General features: G+C 35.7%; 1 protein-coding gene across 1 annotated transcript in view; it reads left to right on the top strand.

Annotated features, from left to right (window-relative positions):
• The window catches only part of LOC150097827 (isobutyryl-CoA dehydrogenase, mitochondrial-like), a 289,762-nt gene that overhangs the window by 114,470 nt on the left and 156,482 nt on the right, over positions 1-18,810 (top strand). The window contains exon 6 of the mRNA XM_090406597.1: positions 15,732-15,867. Coding sequence (XP_090262723.1) covers positions 15,732-15,867 — 136 coding nt within the window. The remainder of the gene's footprint in view (positions 1-15,731; positions 15,868-18,810) is intronic.

The following is an 18,810-nucleotide window of genomic DNA, read 5'->3' as shown; positions in this document are numbered from 1 at the left end:
TGCAAGAGCTCTTCAACCTCATTTTCATGAACCTCTAACTCTTCATCCGATGTAGCAGTAGCACTGTGCACCATGCTACATACACCTGGTTGATATATCTTAGCAAAGTGAGCACTCATTAACTGAACAATTTCCTTAGCTTCCAACACTCGTGTACCATCTGTATTTAATGAAATTATTCTTCCACATTCATTCTTTCTTTTCGACATATTGATAAAATTCTTTTGGATTGCCTTTAGATTGCATGGGGAATTTCTTTTCATACTCTGATTTAGCTTTCTTCACAATAGTTGTTAATTTTCTGGCCTGAGCTTTATATATTTCATAACTCCTCTCACTCTTATTTTCAGAATATTCTTTCCACATCATCTTCTTGTGGATCTCTTGCTTAATAAGGCTGCACATCCATTTCACTCCCACCCTATTTATTCTTCGAACACTAGGGATACATTGAGATACCACTTCATTTAAGCACTTTTTCAAAGATTCCCATGCATCACTGACATTTTTTCCATTCAGTAACTGATACCCATGGGACCAAAGATAGTATTCTTCTACGTCGATCCTAATTTTCAACTTTGTAGTTAGCATGTAGCCTGTTTTAATTGACTCATCAATACAATTAGATACTTCCCAAGAAAGTACAGCATGATTACTGTCACCAATTGGTGGTAAAATAGCCATATTGTTGACAGAGACCCCTTCTGATGCTATCAGCAAATCCGACGCTCTTTGACCTAGAGTTCCTTCTTTCACATTCTGCATGAGAAAGTTGTCTCGCAACAATTCAATAAATTCTTGTTCTTTCTTATCATGAGATTTCTCTTCTACCCAGTCAATGTTTGGGAAATTAAAGTCACCCATAATGATCATTCGCTTGGTACCCATAAGGCTAAATTGGCGATGCATTTCTTCATCTCCCTGCAACTGAGCCATCAGGTCTGTAGCAACACCCCACCATATATTTCATTCTGTTAACCTCCACTTCACACCAGGTCGACTCAAACTCACCACTACATGGGACATTGTTACCATTGTTAGATCCTGAATGCAGAGCTTTACAAGAAAATTCTTTATTCAGGATTTAACATGACAAACTACTACTTATTAAGGAGATATCTGCACATCAACTAATAATTATAAAGTGTTGTTTTATGTCTTGTAATAATGTATAGTCCATGTGTGCGATATAGTGAGAGTTATTGCTAGGTTATTTGTAATTCCCAAGTAAGCTGTCTAGTACTTTGCGAAATTCCAAGAAAAGTTTATAATAGTAATCGTGTATAATTGGTACGAGTCAAGCGTAGCGATGGAGGCTATACCTACTTGGAAATATGATGTCAGAGCGCCTACCTAGAATAATGTAACCGGACAGGTTAGCGAGAGTGTAGGATCACCCAAGGGGCATGAACGATGGGGTTCGTGGGTGAAAACCGCATTGAATAGAGGGTGCCTGAATAGAGCGAATAAAAGGACGATGCACGCCGTTTTACAGAGCCTTTTGACCTTTTGATCTTGGAGTACCCAATTCGAGTTTTAGGGGGAGTTTGTCGGAGGATTCGTGAGAGAGCGGTGGGTCGGCTACGGTAATGACGGATGGCAGGTTCTTTTCTTGAGAATGCTTGAAGATTTTCAAGCAGAGCCGTGATCGCAATATGACGGCCCATGTGGAATCGAGCCTTAGCAGAATGTCCCATTAGAGAAAGTTTCCTGCGGAGCGGTAGACGGCACGCAGCAGTCGGAAACGATTAGAAGAAAAGGCGTAGTACATCACCAGGCGCAAAGACAGCCGAAGAATATGCAGCAAGGTAATCCAGACCTACATGAGATGGCGGCATGAAATCCGAGAAGATCCGGTAATGTAAGGGTTTTCGTTCTATGTTAAAAATTTGTTTAGAAGAACAAGAAATTTGTGTGTGTGTTGTAACTAAAGAACACTAGTAGAGAATTTTAGTGAGAATTTGACTGAATTAATTAAGCCCTTGTGGAACAAAGAAGAGTTGTTAAATAGGCAGTGATTTGTGAATGGCTAGACTTGCTTAAATGAAATTGAGAATTAAAGTAATCATTGATAGAGTATTAATGAAAGTGTTCAATAAGTATTCTGTGAGCAACTTGTGAAAGGAATTATATAGTAGTAGTATTTTGCTTAAACCTAATTGTCCTTTCATAATTGAAGGATTTAATTTGCTCTGATTCATTGTGATTTAGTATAACCCTTAACTTAGAGTGAATTTTGATCCATTGAGTATTTAAACTTACATAACTGTAAATGTTTTGTGTTTTCCAATAAACATGCTTTGTACCTTATACCTGAGTTATGCCTGATTATGAATTCAAACCACCACTTATGAAATTGAACCTTTTTGGCGGGAAGGAATTTAGATATAATTGTTTAAGTGAGATTCGGTCTACGACTGCTAACTGAATCTGCACAACGCTAGCGTGAGATAAATTATTGTGTGTATCCTTTTAAGTTTTGAATTATTTCCCTGAACAAGAGTCTCTTCTGTTATAGGATATTGGCTGGCGCAGCGAAATATAAATTTTGCCAATATCCGAAGAGGAAATAAATCTGAATTAGTATTTTAGGAGCACGACAATAGATTAGAAGGAGAATTATTATAGAGGTAGAATAAGATATAATATAGAGAAATAGCGATATAACAATAGAGTAGCCTGTAGGATCTTGATTGTATAAGGTTTTAGGTAAGCGAAAGGATAGATTCGGGAAACGGTAAATTAATGTATAATAAGATTAAACTTATGATTTACGAATAACATTATATGAAAGTAAGGATATAACAATAACACAGCCGACGAATTACAGGTATAACAATGCTGCAGCCGGTAGGATTTTATTAGTAGAATTACAATAATTCCAATAGAAATTACAGATTTAACACCATCATTGTTTTCTTGTATTTCTACCCTAACTGGATTTAAGTCATCTGATATCATTAATATCACTCCTCCTCCTCCCCTATCTCTTCTGTCATTCCTAAAAATAGTATATCTGTTACAGCCAATCCCACTTACCATATCTGATTCTGATAGCCTGGTTTCACTAATGCCAACAATCTTAGGTCACATCGTATTCAATGAAGCAACAAACTCAACCCCTTTGTTTCTAATGCTCCTGGAATTTGTGTATAGACATAATAAATAATGACCTAGCCTATTCTTATAATTAGATATGCAGTCTATTTGGTCTTGTTCTAGAATTTTCTCTTTTCCCTCCCCAGATATACTTAAAAGGTCCAAACCCAAAGCATATTTTTCCACTCCTTCACCACATACATAACCACGTTCAAAGGCATTCATATCTTTATCACATTTGTATGTCATGGCTGAACTTTCACACACATTTTTTCCCTTTCCTCCCTTGATGATCTAGTTTCCCTGACTCTCCGCATACCAAGAAGTAATTTCTCCAGATTTCTGATGACAAATGAATTCAAAAGCAGGTCATCATTCTTATACAGATCTTTGCTGCCATCAAACACATCCCACACATCTAAAAACTGACATCCATATCTTCAACATAGCCTGCATGTGAAATCATTTGCTATTATCGCCCTCCTTCTTAACTCAGTACTATCATATCTAGGTAGTAATCCTACAATTTTTACTCTTTCACATTTCTTTCTCGCTTCTTCCAACAGACCTTTCATATCTTCTCTCATACTGTTTGTCACCACTTAAATTATTATACCTACCAACAACTAACATTTCTTTTACATTTCTTTTTTGGTTTTATTACTTTTGTCATATTTTTAGTTTTCGCTCCCAGGAAACTAGAAGTGGTGACTCCCTCGGCAAGCCCAAATTTTAAAATTGAGTGACCATACTATATTACTCTTGTTTTCTTAGATATTAACTGACTTACCTTGTTGTTATTAATATTTTGATTTCCATGCTCAGTATTTTCCTGCCTGTTCTCATTCTCATGCTTTTTCTTATCCTGTAGAAGTTTAGACTGTTTGACCACCTTTTCCAATTCCCTGGTCGATTTCCTAATAATTTCTTTTAACTGAGCTATTTCCAATGTCAACGTATCCTCAGATAAATTATTATCATCACTGCAGCAGTGCTTTTGCTCAGGACAATCGCTCTCCTCAGTAGCAACAACTTTAGCTTTAGTCACTGCCTTGTTACAACAAGTTTTTGGCGCCATTTTTAAGAGTAGTAAAAACTAATAATATTTCTGAAATTATGTTATAAATGCTTTAGTACAATAACTACACTAAAAAAAAAACTACATTAATATTCTAAAAATACACAATTAAATCTAAGAAAACACTTAATAAATCAACAAAAATCACAAATCTTTCAGGAGCTCTCTGACAGTATGTCTTTTCATCTGCTAGCCTTGACACTAGATTAGAAAATGATCTGAATACAAATATTCAGTTCTTTGCTATGATGCAAAATTGACTAGAGCAGTGGTTATGTCCAGTATAATAAAGATAATTTAAATAGATTGGTAGTATGTGAGCAAAGGCAAATGGTTATCACTTCAAAGTGTAAGATTATGTATTTTAGGATGAAAAAATTATCATCCGTTATTACTGAGGGATCTAGAGATTTGGGAGTGTTGGTAGATAGGAAGTTGAAGAGGGAATATTACAAATGTAGCTCAAATAGTTCATAGAATTTGTTGATTAATTTTAATGGTATAGACGAGAACACAAAGGCAAGAACAAATAAAAGTTGAGCAGCTCTCAGATGTGAACTGTAGACTAAAATACACAAAGATTATTGAAGGAAAAATGAAAGAGTTTGAGAACAGGAACCAAACCTTGGAGATTCAGTGGCAAGCCTTGAAGAAAACCCTGATTGATTCAGCTAGAGAGGCATGTGGTAAAGCTATCTGCAAGGATAGAAAAATTAGAACTCCATGGTGGACACAGGAAGTTAGAGAGGCAGTGAAGGAAAAGAAGAAAGCATATCAAAAGTTCCTGGCAAATAAGTCAGCTTGTGCTCTTAGAGAATACAGAGACAAATGTAAGAAAGCTAAACACTGTGTAAAACTAGCTAAACAAAAGTCATGGGAGGACTTTGGCAAGAACATAGAAAATAAATATCAAGAAGGTGGCAAAATATTCTGGAAGTTGTTGAAGAAGCTTAGGAATGGAGGAAAGAGTGCTGTAAAAGGAGTTAGAGATGATAAAGATGAAATGAAAACGGGAGAAAAAGATATCCTTGAAGTATGGATTAATTACTTTGAAAATTTGCTAAATGAAACAAGAAGTGATGACAGCAGAGTGATAAAAAACACTGACCAGGCATGCAGTCAGGAATAAACATATCCATACTTGAAGTAGAAAAAGCCATCAAAGTTTTGAAATGTGGAAAGGCAGCAGGAGTAGATGATATTTGACCAGAAATGCTGAAGTATGGTGGTATAAAAGTCTTACAGTGGCTGCACATAGTTCAGAATGCCTGGACAGAGGGACGAATTCCCAATGATTGGAGTAGAGCTCTAGTAGTACCCATATATAAAAAGGGAAATAAAACTAAATGTGAGAATTACAGAAGTATTTCCCTACTGAGTGTTCCTGGCAAGATATATGCAAGTATACTTGAGAAATGGTTGACAAGAATTGTGGAAGAAAAGCTTGGTGAAGAACAAGCTGGATTCAGGTCAAATAGAGGCTGTCAGGATCAGATCGTCACTTTACGACAAATAGTGGAGAAATCATGGGAATATAACAACGATCTGTATTTAAGTTTTGTCGATTTGGAAAAGGCATATGACAAGATGCCAAGAGAGAAGCTATTCAATATGCTACAGTTATATGGTGTCAATGGGGCATTATATCAAGCAATACCTAGTCTTTATTTGAGTTGTAAGTCAGTAGTTCGAATTGAAGGAAGTACAGGAAGATGGTTTAATGTTAAATCTGGTGTGAAACAAGGATGTACATTATCCCCTCTGTTATTCATTATCTATATGGATCACATTATGAAGGAAAGTGGTATTAAACATGATATCAAAATTGGAGATGTTAATGTCAGCTCTTTGCTTTATGTGGATGATGTTATACTTCTAAATAAATCCAGTACAAGTCTGCAAGATTCTCTGACTAAATTGAATAACTGTTGTAATAGATATGGTATGAAGGTCAGCAATAAAAAGACAAAGACAACGAAAATAGGCAGAATCGTTGAAAATGTCAACTGTGTTGTGAACGGAGAACCTGTGGAACAAGTAAAACATTTCAGCTACTTAGGCACAATTTTTAGTGAAGATGGTAAATTAAATATTGAAATAGACAACAGAATCGATATAGCTGGTGTAGTAGGAAGTCAATTGAAAAAATTCATATGGAATAAGAGAGAAATTAGTCAAAACACTAAATTAGCTGTATACAAGACAGTGTTCAAACCAGTTTTAACTTATGGATCTGAGAACTGGGTCAGAAGTAAAACACTTGACCAAAGACTAGAGACCACAGATATGAGAATCCTGAGAAAGATTAGAGGCATGAACAGATGGCATCAATGACAATATCATATTAAAAACGAGGAGATTAGGAAAGATCTTGACATTGTCAGCATTCAGGAATGCGTTAACAGAGCTTATCTCAGGTGGTATGGTCATTTCAAAGAATGGGGGAGGAAAGATTGGCAAAAGAAGTGTTCTCTGCCAGGTTGGCAGGAAAACAACCCAGAGTAAGACCAAGATATAGTGGATTGATACTTTACAAAGTGCCTTAGATGACAGAAATATAAGATCTGATAATATTGGAGTCGTCTTGACAAGTAACAGACTGATCTGGAGGAAAATTGTAGATAGGAAGTTAATAATGATGTAAATTTTATTTACATCATTATTAACTTATTACATTTAATATGATTAACTTAATGCAGTTAATAATAATTTACATCATTATTAACTGTACACCCCCTATTTAAAATTTTATTTTAAATAAAGTGGGTACAGGATATGGTAGTACTACATAACCTGTACACCCCTTGAGGGTACATGGCAGGAATTTGATGATGATGATGAATTGTTTTATGCAGTTTTCACTCACAAAAGCTTTATTTGTAAATACATTTGCATATGAGTGAGCTGAGGATTTTTTTCCTGTTTTATTGATTTTGTGTTTTTTTTTGCATTTTTTTATTTATTTTTATATAGTCCAGAAACCGTGCTCTAGAGACCGAACATGAAACTTTTTCAAGACACTTCAGGCCTGCAATAAACAGGATGGCAGTCTCGCACTGGGCTATGAAATTCATCTCCCACCTCAAGACAATCACAAATATCTGTGACTGGAGTGAGATTGATTGATTGGAGAACAGATATGCTAACCACTTAGCCAACCAGACCAGCCAAATCTTTTTCTAATTATTGAGTATGTTATCTACTTGTTCTTATATTGTCATAATATACCTCCTAATTAATCCCAGATTTTGTCTTATGACTAAAAAAAGTTTCAGCCACTAATACCGATTCTAGAGTGTTCTTGATATTGGTATTAGTGGCTGAAACTTTTTACACTATTTTGCAGATATCATCGACTTACTTCATACCTAAAGGTTTTTAATGCTTCTCGTGATAAGTTAAAACGTAAGTTTGATGCACTGGTGAGCCTCCCTAGATCCATTACTAATGTCTGTAATACAGATCGAGTAGTTATCAATGTTTCTGGCTATCCACTAACAGACAGTGAACGTTTTGTTTTATCAAAAGGACATAATTTTGGCGTTGCTTCAAATAAGATACCCCTGATGGACTTTTTTCATAGCATAGACAGGTATTCGATCCTTATCCCAATAAACAGCTAACGAGACACGTTTTGAATGTGCAAAAATTCTTTTTAATACAAAGCCTCCTCATCCTAATGTATCTTATTCCGAATTAAAAGCACTGAAATCACTGAAAAAAAAAAAATTTAATTATTATGAAAGCTGACAAAGGGAAGGCTGTAGTTATTCACGATAGAAGAGAATATGAGAGAAAAATGTCTCTACTGCTCTGCGACTATTTAACTTACAAGTCCCTCAATTGGATCCTACTGGTAGTCAATTAAAAAGACTTAATTCTCTTATAGATAATGTATCTATATGGGATGAAGATCAAAAGAAAAAACTTAAAACTCTTGCGGTTGTCCACCTAGATTGTACGGTCTTCCAAAAGTTCATAAACCATGCATTCCGTTAAGACCAATTGTAGACTGTATAGGTTGTCCCAATTATAAAATTTCTAAATTTTTATCGAATTTACTCACTTCTTCAACTAAAAGAACTGCTATGTATATAAAAATTCTTTGGATTTCAAAAGTAAAATTTTGGATCATCATTTGGACGCTTCGGATATTATGCTTAGTTTAGATGTTGTTTCATTATTTACCAATGTTCCCTTATCTGACACCATTGAATTACTGCAATAAGAATTTCCTTCAGACATTGTTAAAATATTTGATTTTGTAATGCATTCTGGTTTATTTTTCCTTTAAAAACAAGTTATATCAACAAATCGAAGGAACAGCAATGGGCAATCCTATTTCTCTTGCTATTGCCAACTTCTACATGGAGCACTTTGAACAATGTGGACAATGAACAATCAAGGATTCACCCTAGAAGTAGAGGTAAATAAACAGTTAGCCTTTTTTAGACCTTTTAATTCTTCGCCAACCAGATGGTAACCTACATTTCTCAGTCTATAGGAAGGAGACTCATACAGGCCATTATATCCATGCTGAATCTCATCACCATCCCAGTCAAAAGGCAGGAACTATTAAAACACTGGTTCATCAGGCCCACACCTTTTGTTCTTCAGAGGAACTATTACAGAAAGAATTGCAATATATTATTTCCTCTTTTCTATCTAATGGATATAAGAATTCTTTCATCAAAAGAGCTTTAAGTAGTTTTGATATATCTTCCTCTTCAAATACAGAAGAAATAACGCGTATTCCTATCCCTTATGTGCAAGGCATTAGTGAACGCATAGCAAAAGTTTTAAATCCACTAAATATTTTTGTTACCTTTCGACCCATCAGAAAAATCGCCAGCTTTCTCACTTCTCCAAAGGACAAGCTTCCACATCTAAGTCATCCAGGTGTCTACCAAATTCCTTGCTCTTGTGGGTTATCTTATTTCAGACAAACAGGAAGATCTGCTTTTATTTGGATAGAATTGTGTTATTTGATAAAATATGATAGAATAGAATAGAATTTGAATAGAAATATTTGGAAAGAACACAAGTCGTGTATTCAGTACCTTGAATCTGAACAGTCTGGACTTGCAGAGCATGCCATCAACACTAGACATGGAGTTCATTGGAACAAGACAAGAGTCCTTCACAAAAGATTGTTCCTCATGGAACGGCTTTATAAAGAAACATGTAAAACTTTACTTCACTCTCCAACTTAAACGGATCCGATGATCTACATCTATCCCCTTTATGGGAGATAGTACTCTTTAAATCAGCTAATCTTTCGTATATATATTTGTATATGTATTTTTTTTTTTTTTTAAATAACTTAAGAAACTTATGACCTTTTTTAGTTATCTTACATGAGCTACTTAGGTGGCACCCTTTGGAATTTTCAGTTATTGTTTAATTAGCCTTTTTACATGTACTGAAGATGCCTGTGATATTTAGGCGAAAATTCTGCTAATAAATAATATTTTACGCGAGTTAATTCTGTTATTATAATTTCAAGTAATATGTCTACTCACGGTATTTCCTTACTGAAACATCACCAGATAATCGATTTTTATCGGTATGGTTCTCAACATACAGATAAGGGAAAATTTTACCTTTGTTCCTTACCACCAGACAGATTTTGTCCACCACAATCACTAGTGCCCATTTTTCTGTTGGGCTTGATGATAATCTATCACTATCAGTGCAACTGAAATACATGCCTATATTCTCTTCTCTTTCATAGAAAAAAAAAAAAGTACAGGAAGATTCTAAAAATAGGATGGGTAAGAAAATCACAAATGAAGAGCTCTATTGGAAGATACAACCAAAGGTTAATCTAATGCAGAAGATTATACAACGGAAGCTGCAATTATTGGTGGGATGTTGTTATAGACTAGGTAATGTGATAATGAAATGTATAATCAAATTAGCCAAGTAAATAAGAAAAGGGTGATCATTATGGGTGATTTTAATTATGGCAATATAGACTGGAATGATGAGATAGCAACTGGAAGTAAAGAAAATGAGTTTCTTGAGTTTTTGAGGGATAACTACCTCAGACAGTATGTAACAGAGGGCACACGAGGATTGAGGGTCTTGGATTTCGTCATCTCATCAGAGGATGTAATTGTAAATGAGATGTCAAATCATTCACCAATTGATGAGAGTGACCATGAGGTGATTACCTGGGTGGTTGCCAGCAGTGCGAGGACCTCTGTGAGAAAAGGGTATATGTGGAACTACAAGGGGGGGGGTGATTATGAAGAGCTCAGGAGACAGCTTGAGGGTGTAGCATGGAATGAGGAGTTAGCTGGAAAAGAGATCAATGCAGCTTGGGGGATTTTCAAAAACTGTTTAGTAGATGCAATGTCTAAATGTATTCCAAGGGTGAGAAGGTTAAATAAGGTGGGTGTGAGATGGATGAATAAAGAAATTAAGCATGCGATACAGAGAAAAAGGGCATTGTGGAGGCAGCATAAGAGAAGTGGATATAACCAATTCCATGAGGTCTACAAAGACCAAGCAAGGAGGGTGACTTGGTTGGTGAGGGTAGCTAAAGAGAGTTATGAACAGCAGTTGGCTAATGAAGCCAAAAAGAATCCTAAGGAGTTCTTTCGATATGTAGCCAGCAAAATAAAGAATGATTATGGAAGGATGACATTGATTGGAGCAAATGGTATAAAGACAGCTGCTGCAGAATGTGTAGTGGAGATACTTAATGAGCAGTTCATAAAGATCTTTCAATCTTGTGAATGTGACTTCATGAAGGGATTGAGAGCAGTTGATGATGGAGAGGAGAGACTGACTGTAGGTGAGCAAGAGGTGTATGGGAAGTTGAGTAAACCAGATGTTAATAAGGCTGTGGGACTTGATAATATATCACCATGTATTCTGAAAGAATGTGCCAGGCAGGTGACGCCTGCCTTGACATATTTTTTTAATATGAGTCTTGCACTCGGTCAAGTTCCTAAGGAGTGGAAGGAGGGCAAGATTGTGCCACTTCATAAAGGAGGTGATCGAACTCAAGCATCAAACTATAGGCCTATCTGCGTGTCAGGTGTTGTTGTTAAGTTGTTGGAGAAGCTTGTGAGAACTAGAATCTAGAGTTGGGTTGAAAACAATGGTATTATCTTTGATGGACAGCATGGATTTGCTAAAGGGAGATCATGTTTTAGTAATAATCTACTTACTTATTATAATAAAGTGACTGCTTCCTTGGACAGAGGAAAAGAATACACAGTAATATACTTGGATTTCACAAAGGCTTTTGGTAGAGTACCTCATGATAAGTTAACAGTCAAACCAGAGCAGATGGGGCTGGATATTAGATTGGATTGGAGACTGGCTATCTGATAGGTATCAACAAGTTGTGTATGAGGGTGCAATATCCAGGAAAAGGAAAGTCACTAGTGGAGTGCCTCAGGGGTCTGTTTTAGGGCCATTACTATTTAACTTGTATATTAATGATATTGGCGAAGATTTGGATGGAGATATTCAGTTGTTTGCAGATGATGCAAAGTTGGGACGAGCCATGAAGAGTAGTGAAGATGTAATGGCCTTACAAGATGAATTGAATAAATTGAGTGATTGGGCATGGAAATGGGGATGCGAGTTCAATGTTGCAAAATGTAAGGTTTTAAAATTTGGAAAACAAAGATGGGATGCAGAATTTATGCTTGGTGAGGATATATTGTTGGAAGTGGAGGAAATAAGAGATCTGGGAGTGATAGTGGATAAGGATCTAAAATTTAGGGGACACATAGCCAAAATTGTGAAGACAACATAAAGACTTCTGGGAATGATGCAGAGGACACTGACATGTAGAAGCAGGGAGATTCTTGTTCCGTTGTATAAGGCTTTGATTAGGCCACACATGAACTATTGTGCCCAGATTTGGTCACCTGGTTTTCAGAAGGATGGAGAGATGTTGGAGCGGGTTCAAAGGTGACTGACTAAGGTAGTTTCTGCCCTCTGGAATATTGAGTATGAGGAAAGATTGAGAAGATGTTTGCAGAGTCTGGTGGACAGGAGGAAGAGGGGGAGATATGATAGAGACCTACAAGTTGGTAGGGGTTGTTATAGGATCAATGTTGGAGTAGTTCTACAGAAAATAGTGGGAGATCAGGGGAGAACCAGAGGTCATCCCTGGAAATTGTACAAGGAAGGTGTGAGTAGGGGAGTGAGAGTCAGGTTTTTTTCGTGCAGAGTTGTAAATGATTGGAATGCCTTGCCTGAGAGTGTGGTGTCTGGAAGGAGTTTGAGTGTGTTAAGACATGGTATAATGAGCTTGGTGTGTGATAAAGGGACCTCCCAGATGAGTCTTTGACTCCATGAGGTCTTGGGGGTAATAATAATAATAATAATTATTGGGATACATCTACAGAATGAGTGAGGACCAGAAGATAAAGACATTCGTGTTTGGTATTATGGATAGTGTAAACAGAATAGGTCGACCATACAGAGAGAATGGATAGATAACATAAAGGACTGGTGTGGAATGGGTTTATAGAAACTGCAACACTCTGCACTGGACAAAGAAAGGTGGAAGAAGATAGTGAAGGAGGCATTGGACACCAATGGGCAGTGATGATTTGTGGTTTGTGATGATGATGATACAAAAAAAAAAACTCTCTCTAGAAAGAATCAAGGATTTATTTTCCCTTGATTCTTTCTAGAGGGAAGACCTATTCAAGCTTTACTGATTACTTCACTTTGTGTTGCAGATTGGTCCCTTCACTTAGGCATTTCTGCATACATCACTCAGAAGTTTAGTGGTACCATGAAAGATTTACTGGAAAGCTAATTCTGTTTCATAGTGCAAAAGTTTAACATTTATTGGCTTAATCTGGTCTTTATTTTTTCACAAAACAGTTCAGCAGCAGCATTATATTTCAGTGATATGGTTCATCATGAAATTACATTCTTTTACAGTCAACTCTTACTATAGTAAACACCTTATAATGGATAAGGTGTTTGCTATGTAATGGATTCACTCACTATACTTTTTAAAAGTCCCAACCAATGCCTCCATGGGATACTAAGGAAAGTGATGAGAATTTAGTCCATTTTGCCACGAGTTGCCCCAGTCCTGAAGATACTTCAGGTGCAAACTTTGTTTGCTTACACTTGGATGAAGGATTAAACTAAATATATAATTTATAATCTAATCAATTTTGGAGGAATTTCACTATAGAAAATATTTCAATGTGACAAACTATTCTTTTGTGTTAAGTTTGATATATAATTAGAATTCATTTTAGTTGGATGCTAATTAACATAGTTTATTATAATGATATAACATTGTTCAGATAGCAAATATTTTGATTTTAAACAAAATTGAAATGTTATTTTTATGGCTATTTAGCCTATTTTTTAGGAGTGCCTCTTTTATAATATCATTGGCTTTTTACTCAAATTTTAGGGCATTGCTGATGTTTTATATAGAAGGATATCGAAGAATATATAGGAGGAAAAATTCGGACATACCTTTGTAGGATGTTGCTGGATGTCATCTTATACAGCGGCATCCCAGCATGTGGTGATATACATTTATCTGTTGTTAAAGGAAAAAAGTATACTTGAGAGGAAAGGAGGGTTGGAAAAAGTGGGGGTAGAGAGATGTTAGAGAATTACGGTATGTGAACTTTTTGAAAAACCTGGGGTTTTTTATTATTAAAGGTGGGCAGAGAATACTTTGGAAGGGGAGTGAAAATAGAAGTTTTTTTTGGGGGAAGAGGAAGGATATGATGGGATAAGATCAGAGGTGGGAGTAACGTGGTGTGAGCGGTTTTGACTGTGTGTTGTATTTGGAGCTTGTTGGGGAAGTGGAGGCTATGTCATGCTGGCTTGGTGTTTCTGTCTTTGGTGTATCTGTGTTATTTCCTATTGGTCAGAGTCATGATCTAATTTTTATGTTATGGAGCTTCCAACTCTCGGAGATTATGTAAGGCCAGTGGACGTTTATTGAGTTTTTGTTACATTTTATAGCTATCATTTCCAATATTCTAAGCATTGTTTTGTTTTCTTGTATATCTACTATTATGGCCTTGCTGATTTGCAGGGTATATTTCTGTTCAAGGTGCGTGGACTGCTATTTCTGTTTTCCCTGTAGTTTGTATTCTGTTTTTCTTTTGGTTGTTGCATTTTTTATTGTTTAAATGTTCTGGAATAGGGATGTTGCAGTCACAGAAGTGTTCTTGTAGTCTTGCCCATAAAGATCTGATAGTAGATAGCAAAAACCTGTCAAAACAATCCAACAACCAAAACAAACTTTACAACACAAAAAACATCAAACTTCTATACATACAAAGCCTACAAATACATTTTCCGCCACACCGACTATAAGTTGGTGTTCACCATGAACCAAAAATTGGCAACACTTCTAAAACCTACAAAATCTCACACACACAAAGAAATTTTAGAACACCACAATGTGGTTTACAAATTTCCTTGCCAAAAAGATTGTGATGTCACCTACACAGGTTCTACTATCAGATCTTTATGGGCAAGACTACAAGAACACTTCCATGACTGCAATCCCTATTCCAGAACATTTAAACAATAGAAAAACGCAACAACCAAAAGAAAAACAGATACAAATTACAGGGAAAACAGAAATAGCAGTCCACGCCCTTGAACAGAAACATACCCTGCAAATCGACAAGGCCATAATAATAGACATACAAGAAAATGAAACAATGCTTAGAATATCGGAAACAATAGCCATAAAATGTGACAAAAACTCAATAAACGGACACCTGCCCTACATAATATCTGAGATTTGGAAGTTCCATAGGTCATGACTCCCACCAATAGGAAATAACACAGATACACCAAAGACAGAAACACCAAACTAGCATGACAGAGCCTCCACTTCCCACATGAGCTCCGAAGACGATGCGCTGTTGAAATGGCTCACACCCCGTAACTCCTACCCCTGATCTTATTGCATCATATCCTTCCCGTTCCCCCCCAAAAAAACTTATATTTTCACCCCCCCTTCCCAAAGTTTGCTCTGCTCACCTTTAATAATAAAAAAAACCCGGGTTTTTCAAACAGTTCACATACCCCTTGCCTCACCAATAATTCTTCCACATCTCTCTACCTCCACTTCCCCCCCCCCCCTTCCTTTCAATTATACTTCCTTCCTTTAACAGCAGATGAATGCATATCGCCACACGGCAGGATGCCGCTGAATAAGAAGACAGCCAGCAACATCCTACAAAGGTATGTCTGAATTTTTCCTCCTATATATTCTTCGTATATCCTTCTATATAAAACATCACTAATGTCTTAAAATTTGAGTAAAAAGCCAATGACATGATAAAAGGGGCACTCCTAAACAAAAATAGGCTAAATAGCCATAAAAATAATATTTACTTATAGGAGTAACATGGGAGATTTTCCAGAAATAATACCTAAAATTGAAATGGTTTGACAAAGTTTGGGGAGGGTGAAGAAATTTTATCGAAATTTGTCCAGCCAGAGTATTTTGTGCCATATGTATCTGCTACATGGGTAGGTAAAATCTGTTTTTTATTATGTATAAATTATATTTGTTTAGATAGGATGGAATTCACAACCAACTAGAGCTGTCATATTTGAAGACTGTAAAGTGCCAGTTACTAACAGGATAGGCAGTGAAGGAGAAGGTTTCAGCATTGCCATGAAGGGTCTAAATGGTGGCCGAGTAAACATTGGTAGGTTTTTTTTTTTTAGAGCTTTTTTTTTTTTTGCTGTCTTTGAAAAGCTAATGAGAATTTTTTGAGATAAAGATACTGAGAGGAAAACAAACATGTAATGAAAATTTACTTTTTAATTTTTTAAAATATGATTATTGGTATGCTTCTGACTATTTTTGTCTCATATTTTTAATCTAAAACTGGCTGTCATAAAATTTCTGTTCTCAATCAACTATCTCCTAGAGTGGGTTTTCAGCTATTTCATTCATGAGAACATTTACATATCATAGAGATCTGCTAGACTTTTGGATAAATTTAACTAAATTTCATACTATGTTAATCAAAAAAACTACAGTAGGGAATAATTATTTACCTTGGGTAGAAGGCTACCAAACTCCATGTTATTGTAGCAAATTCTTTCTGTTATACAGTTTCATAAATCTGATTACGTAGCACAACAAACTGAAATATGGAGACAAAAGTACAAAGCATAAAAAGTAACTAACCTTTTTCAGCTTGCATATAAATACAAAAATGTAAATTGTCATCTATGTATGTCATGCTTGAATATGTTTTCCTGCTTTACATCAGTGAAAAAAATAAAAATAAATAAACAGTGACTGTGATAGCAAGCAAGGGATACCTTACTGATAACGTTGTGTAATTGCACAGGTTATGGCTGTACAGCAATGTTTAGGATATGGTTTCTGGATTCTAGATGTTTTCCTTTTTGGTTGTCACAGAAATTTGTAATATCTAAAAATACCAAAAAACCACAACATATTTTGTGTTTTTATTTATTAATAGTGTGTGTGTGTGTGTACATGTACACACACACATACCCATGAAATACATTCATTGCATATAAAGCTCTGCATTCTTTAATTTGTATGTGACTGCTTAAAGCATTGATAACACAGTCCAACACAATTTTTGCTGACTTTTATATGAGACCTGTTTTTTACTAATTTGGGTGCGCTGATTTCAAATATCAAACCCATTTTTCTCTATCACGTCAGGTTTTTTCTCTATGGCATTTTCTTTTTGCTAATTTGTAAGTTTTTGATAGTTTTAAGAGGCAGTACTATTTAGAGGATCAAAAAAATCGATTTTTTAATATTATTTTCTGAAAGTATGTACTTTTAAAAATCTGTTCCTAACTTTTTATCAAGAAATTTGAAAAATATAGGCTATTATTCAAAGCGGTGTGCAGATCAGAATCGGAGCGCTCACCGCTCTCGCTTGTTAGTAAACGAATAAATGCGTAAGAACCTGCAATGGCACATACTGGTGCTTTGAATGCGAGAGAGGCCGATAATTAGATACATAACTACTTAACAATATTCATTAAAAATTACAAGAATATTTATAAAAAATTAACAATTTTACTTATACATGAGTTTCAGGGAATAAATTTTTGTTTGTAGCAATTTCTGCTGTGTGTTCTGTTTTGGCAATCCCTTTGAATACTCCAACAGTAGTCGGCCATCATGTGAGAATCCCATCTTCCTTGGTACCGATCTTCCATAGTTTTTAAGTCTTGATGAAATCTTTTGCCTTGTTCATTGCTTACAGCACCTAAATTCTCGGGAAATCTATCAAGATGACTGTATAAGAAATGAAGCTTTATGCTCATGTTGCAACCTAGGCGCTGGAATTCAAGCATTGTTTCCACTAGATCTTGGTAATTGCATGCTTTTTTGTTTCCAAGAAAATTATTCGCAACCATTGTAAATGAAGTCCAGGCCTCTTTCTCAATTTCGTTCATAGAGTTGATGAAATTTGGGTCTCTCATTAAAGTTCTAATTTGTGGTTCATCAAATACACCGGCTTTAATTTTTTCATAACTAAGTCGTGGAAATTTTTCACATATGTATGTGAAACAGTCACCTTATAAATCTAAAGCTTTAACATACTGCTTCATAAGACCTAGTTTGATGTGTAGAGATGGAAAAATGATTTTTTCTCTGTCGATTAAAGGTTGATTTATAACATTCTGTTCTCCAACATTTAAGGATATTCTAAGAGGCCAATGTTTCTGACTCCAGTGTTGGTTTCTAGCTCGACTATCCCAGAAGCATAGAAAACACGGAAACTTTGTATATCCTCTTTGAAAGCCAAGTAAAAAGTTCACCATTTTAAGATCCACACAGATGATCGTTATGGTCTGTATATTTTAATAACTTCATAACCTTTTTAATGTCCTCATATGTTTCCCTTAAGTGGACTGAATAGCCAATAGGAATTGAGCCATATACATTCCCGTTGTGTAGTAAGACACACTTGAGACTTCTGCTTGAACTGTCGATAAATAAACGCCACTCATTTGGATGATATTGTACAACACTCATTTTAGTTAGTAAACCTGACACATTGTTACAGTAAACAAACCCACACTCGTGTTTAAAATATTGTACAAGATTACTTTCCCTGCTACGATAAAAAGTTATCTTTGTATCTTGCTCCAGTAAGTTTTTTTCATTTCTTGAAGCTAACAATTCCGATGATTCCTTTGATAGGCCCAAATCTCTTACTAAGTCATTCAATTCCGCTTCAGTAAAACGTTGCGGTCCAGAACTAGAAATTAAATTTTCATTGTCTAAATCAACATCCGGGTCTTGCTCCTCAAGAACATCTGGCATATGCCAATCATGCTCGTTCTCAAGTAAAGGAAGTCCTTTATAAATTGGCATGGCTATTTCATTGGAATGAGCAACTGGCCGAATTGCTGAGTCGAGATTTGGATACACAATTTTTTTCTTATTCTTCTTATTATAACCAGAAGTCTGAACTAAACAAAAATAGCAATCATCTACGTGATTTTTCGGTTCACGCCAAATCATTGGAATGCCAAAAGCTAATTTTTGGCGTTTTCCCTTGCTCCACTGTTGTAAATTTTCTACACATGACTTACACATTTTATTTGGACCCTATGACTTGTCCTGATCTGCAAGTTTTACG

The sequence above is a fragment of the Typopeltis vanoorti genome, chromosome 16 (assembly GCF_054136105.1).
Source record: "Typopeltis vanoorti isolate ZY-2024b chromosome 16, IOZ_Tvanoo_1.0, whole genome shotgun sequence".
NCBI classification, from domain to species: domain Eukaryota; kingdom Metazoa; phylum Arthropoda; class Arachnida; order Uropygi; family Thelyphonidae; genus Typopeltis; species Typopeltis vanoorti.
Note: the sequence above shows the minus strand (reverse complement) of the source record. Positions and strands in the feature narration are given on the sequence as shown.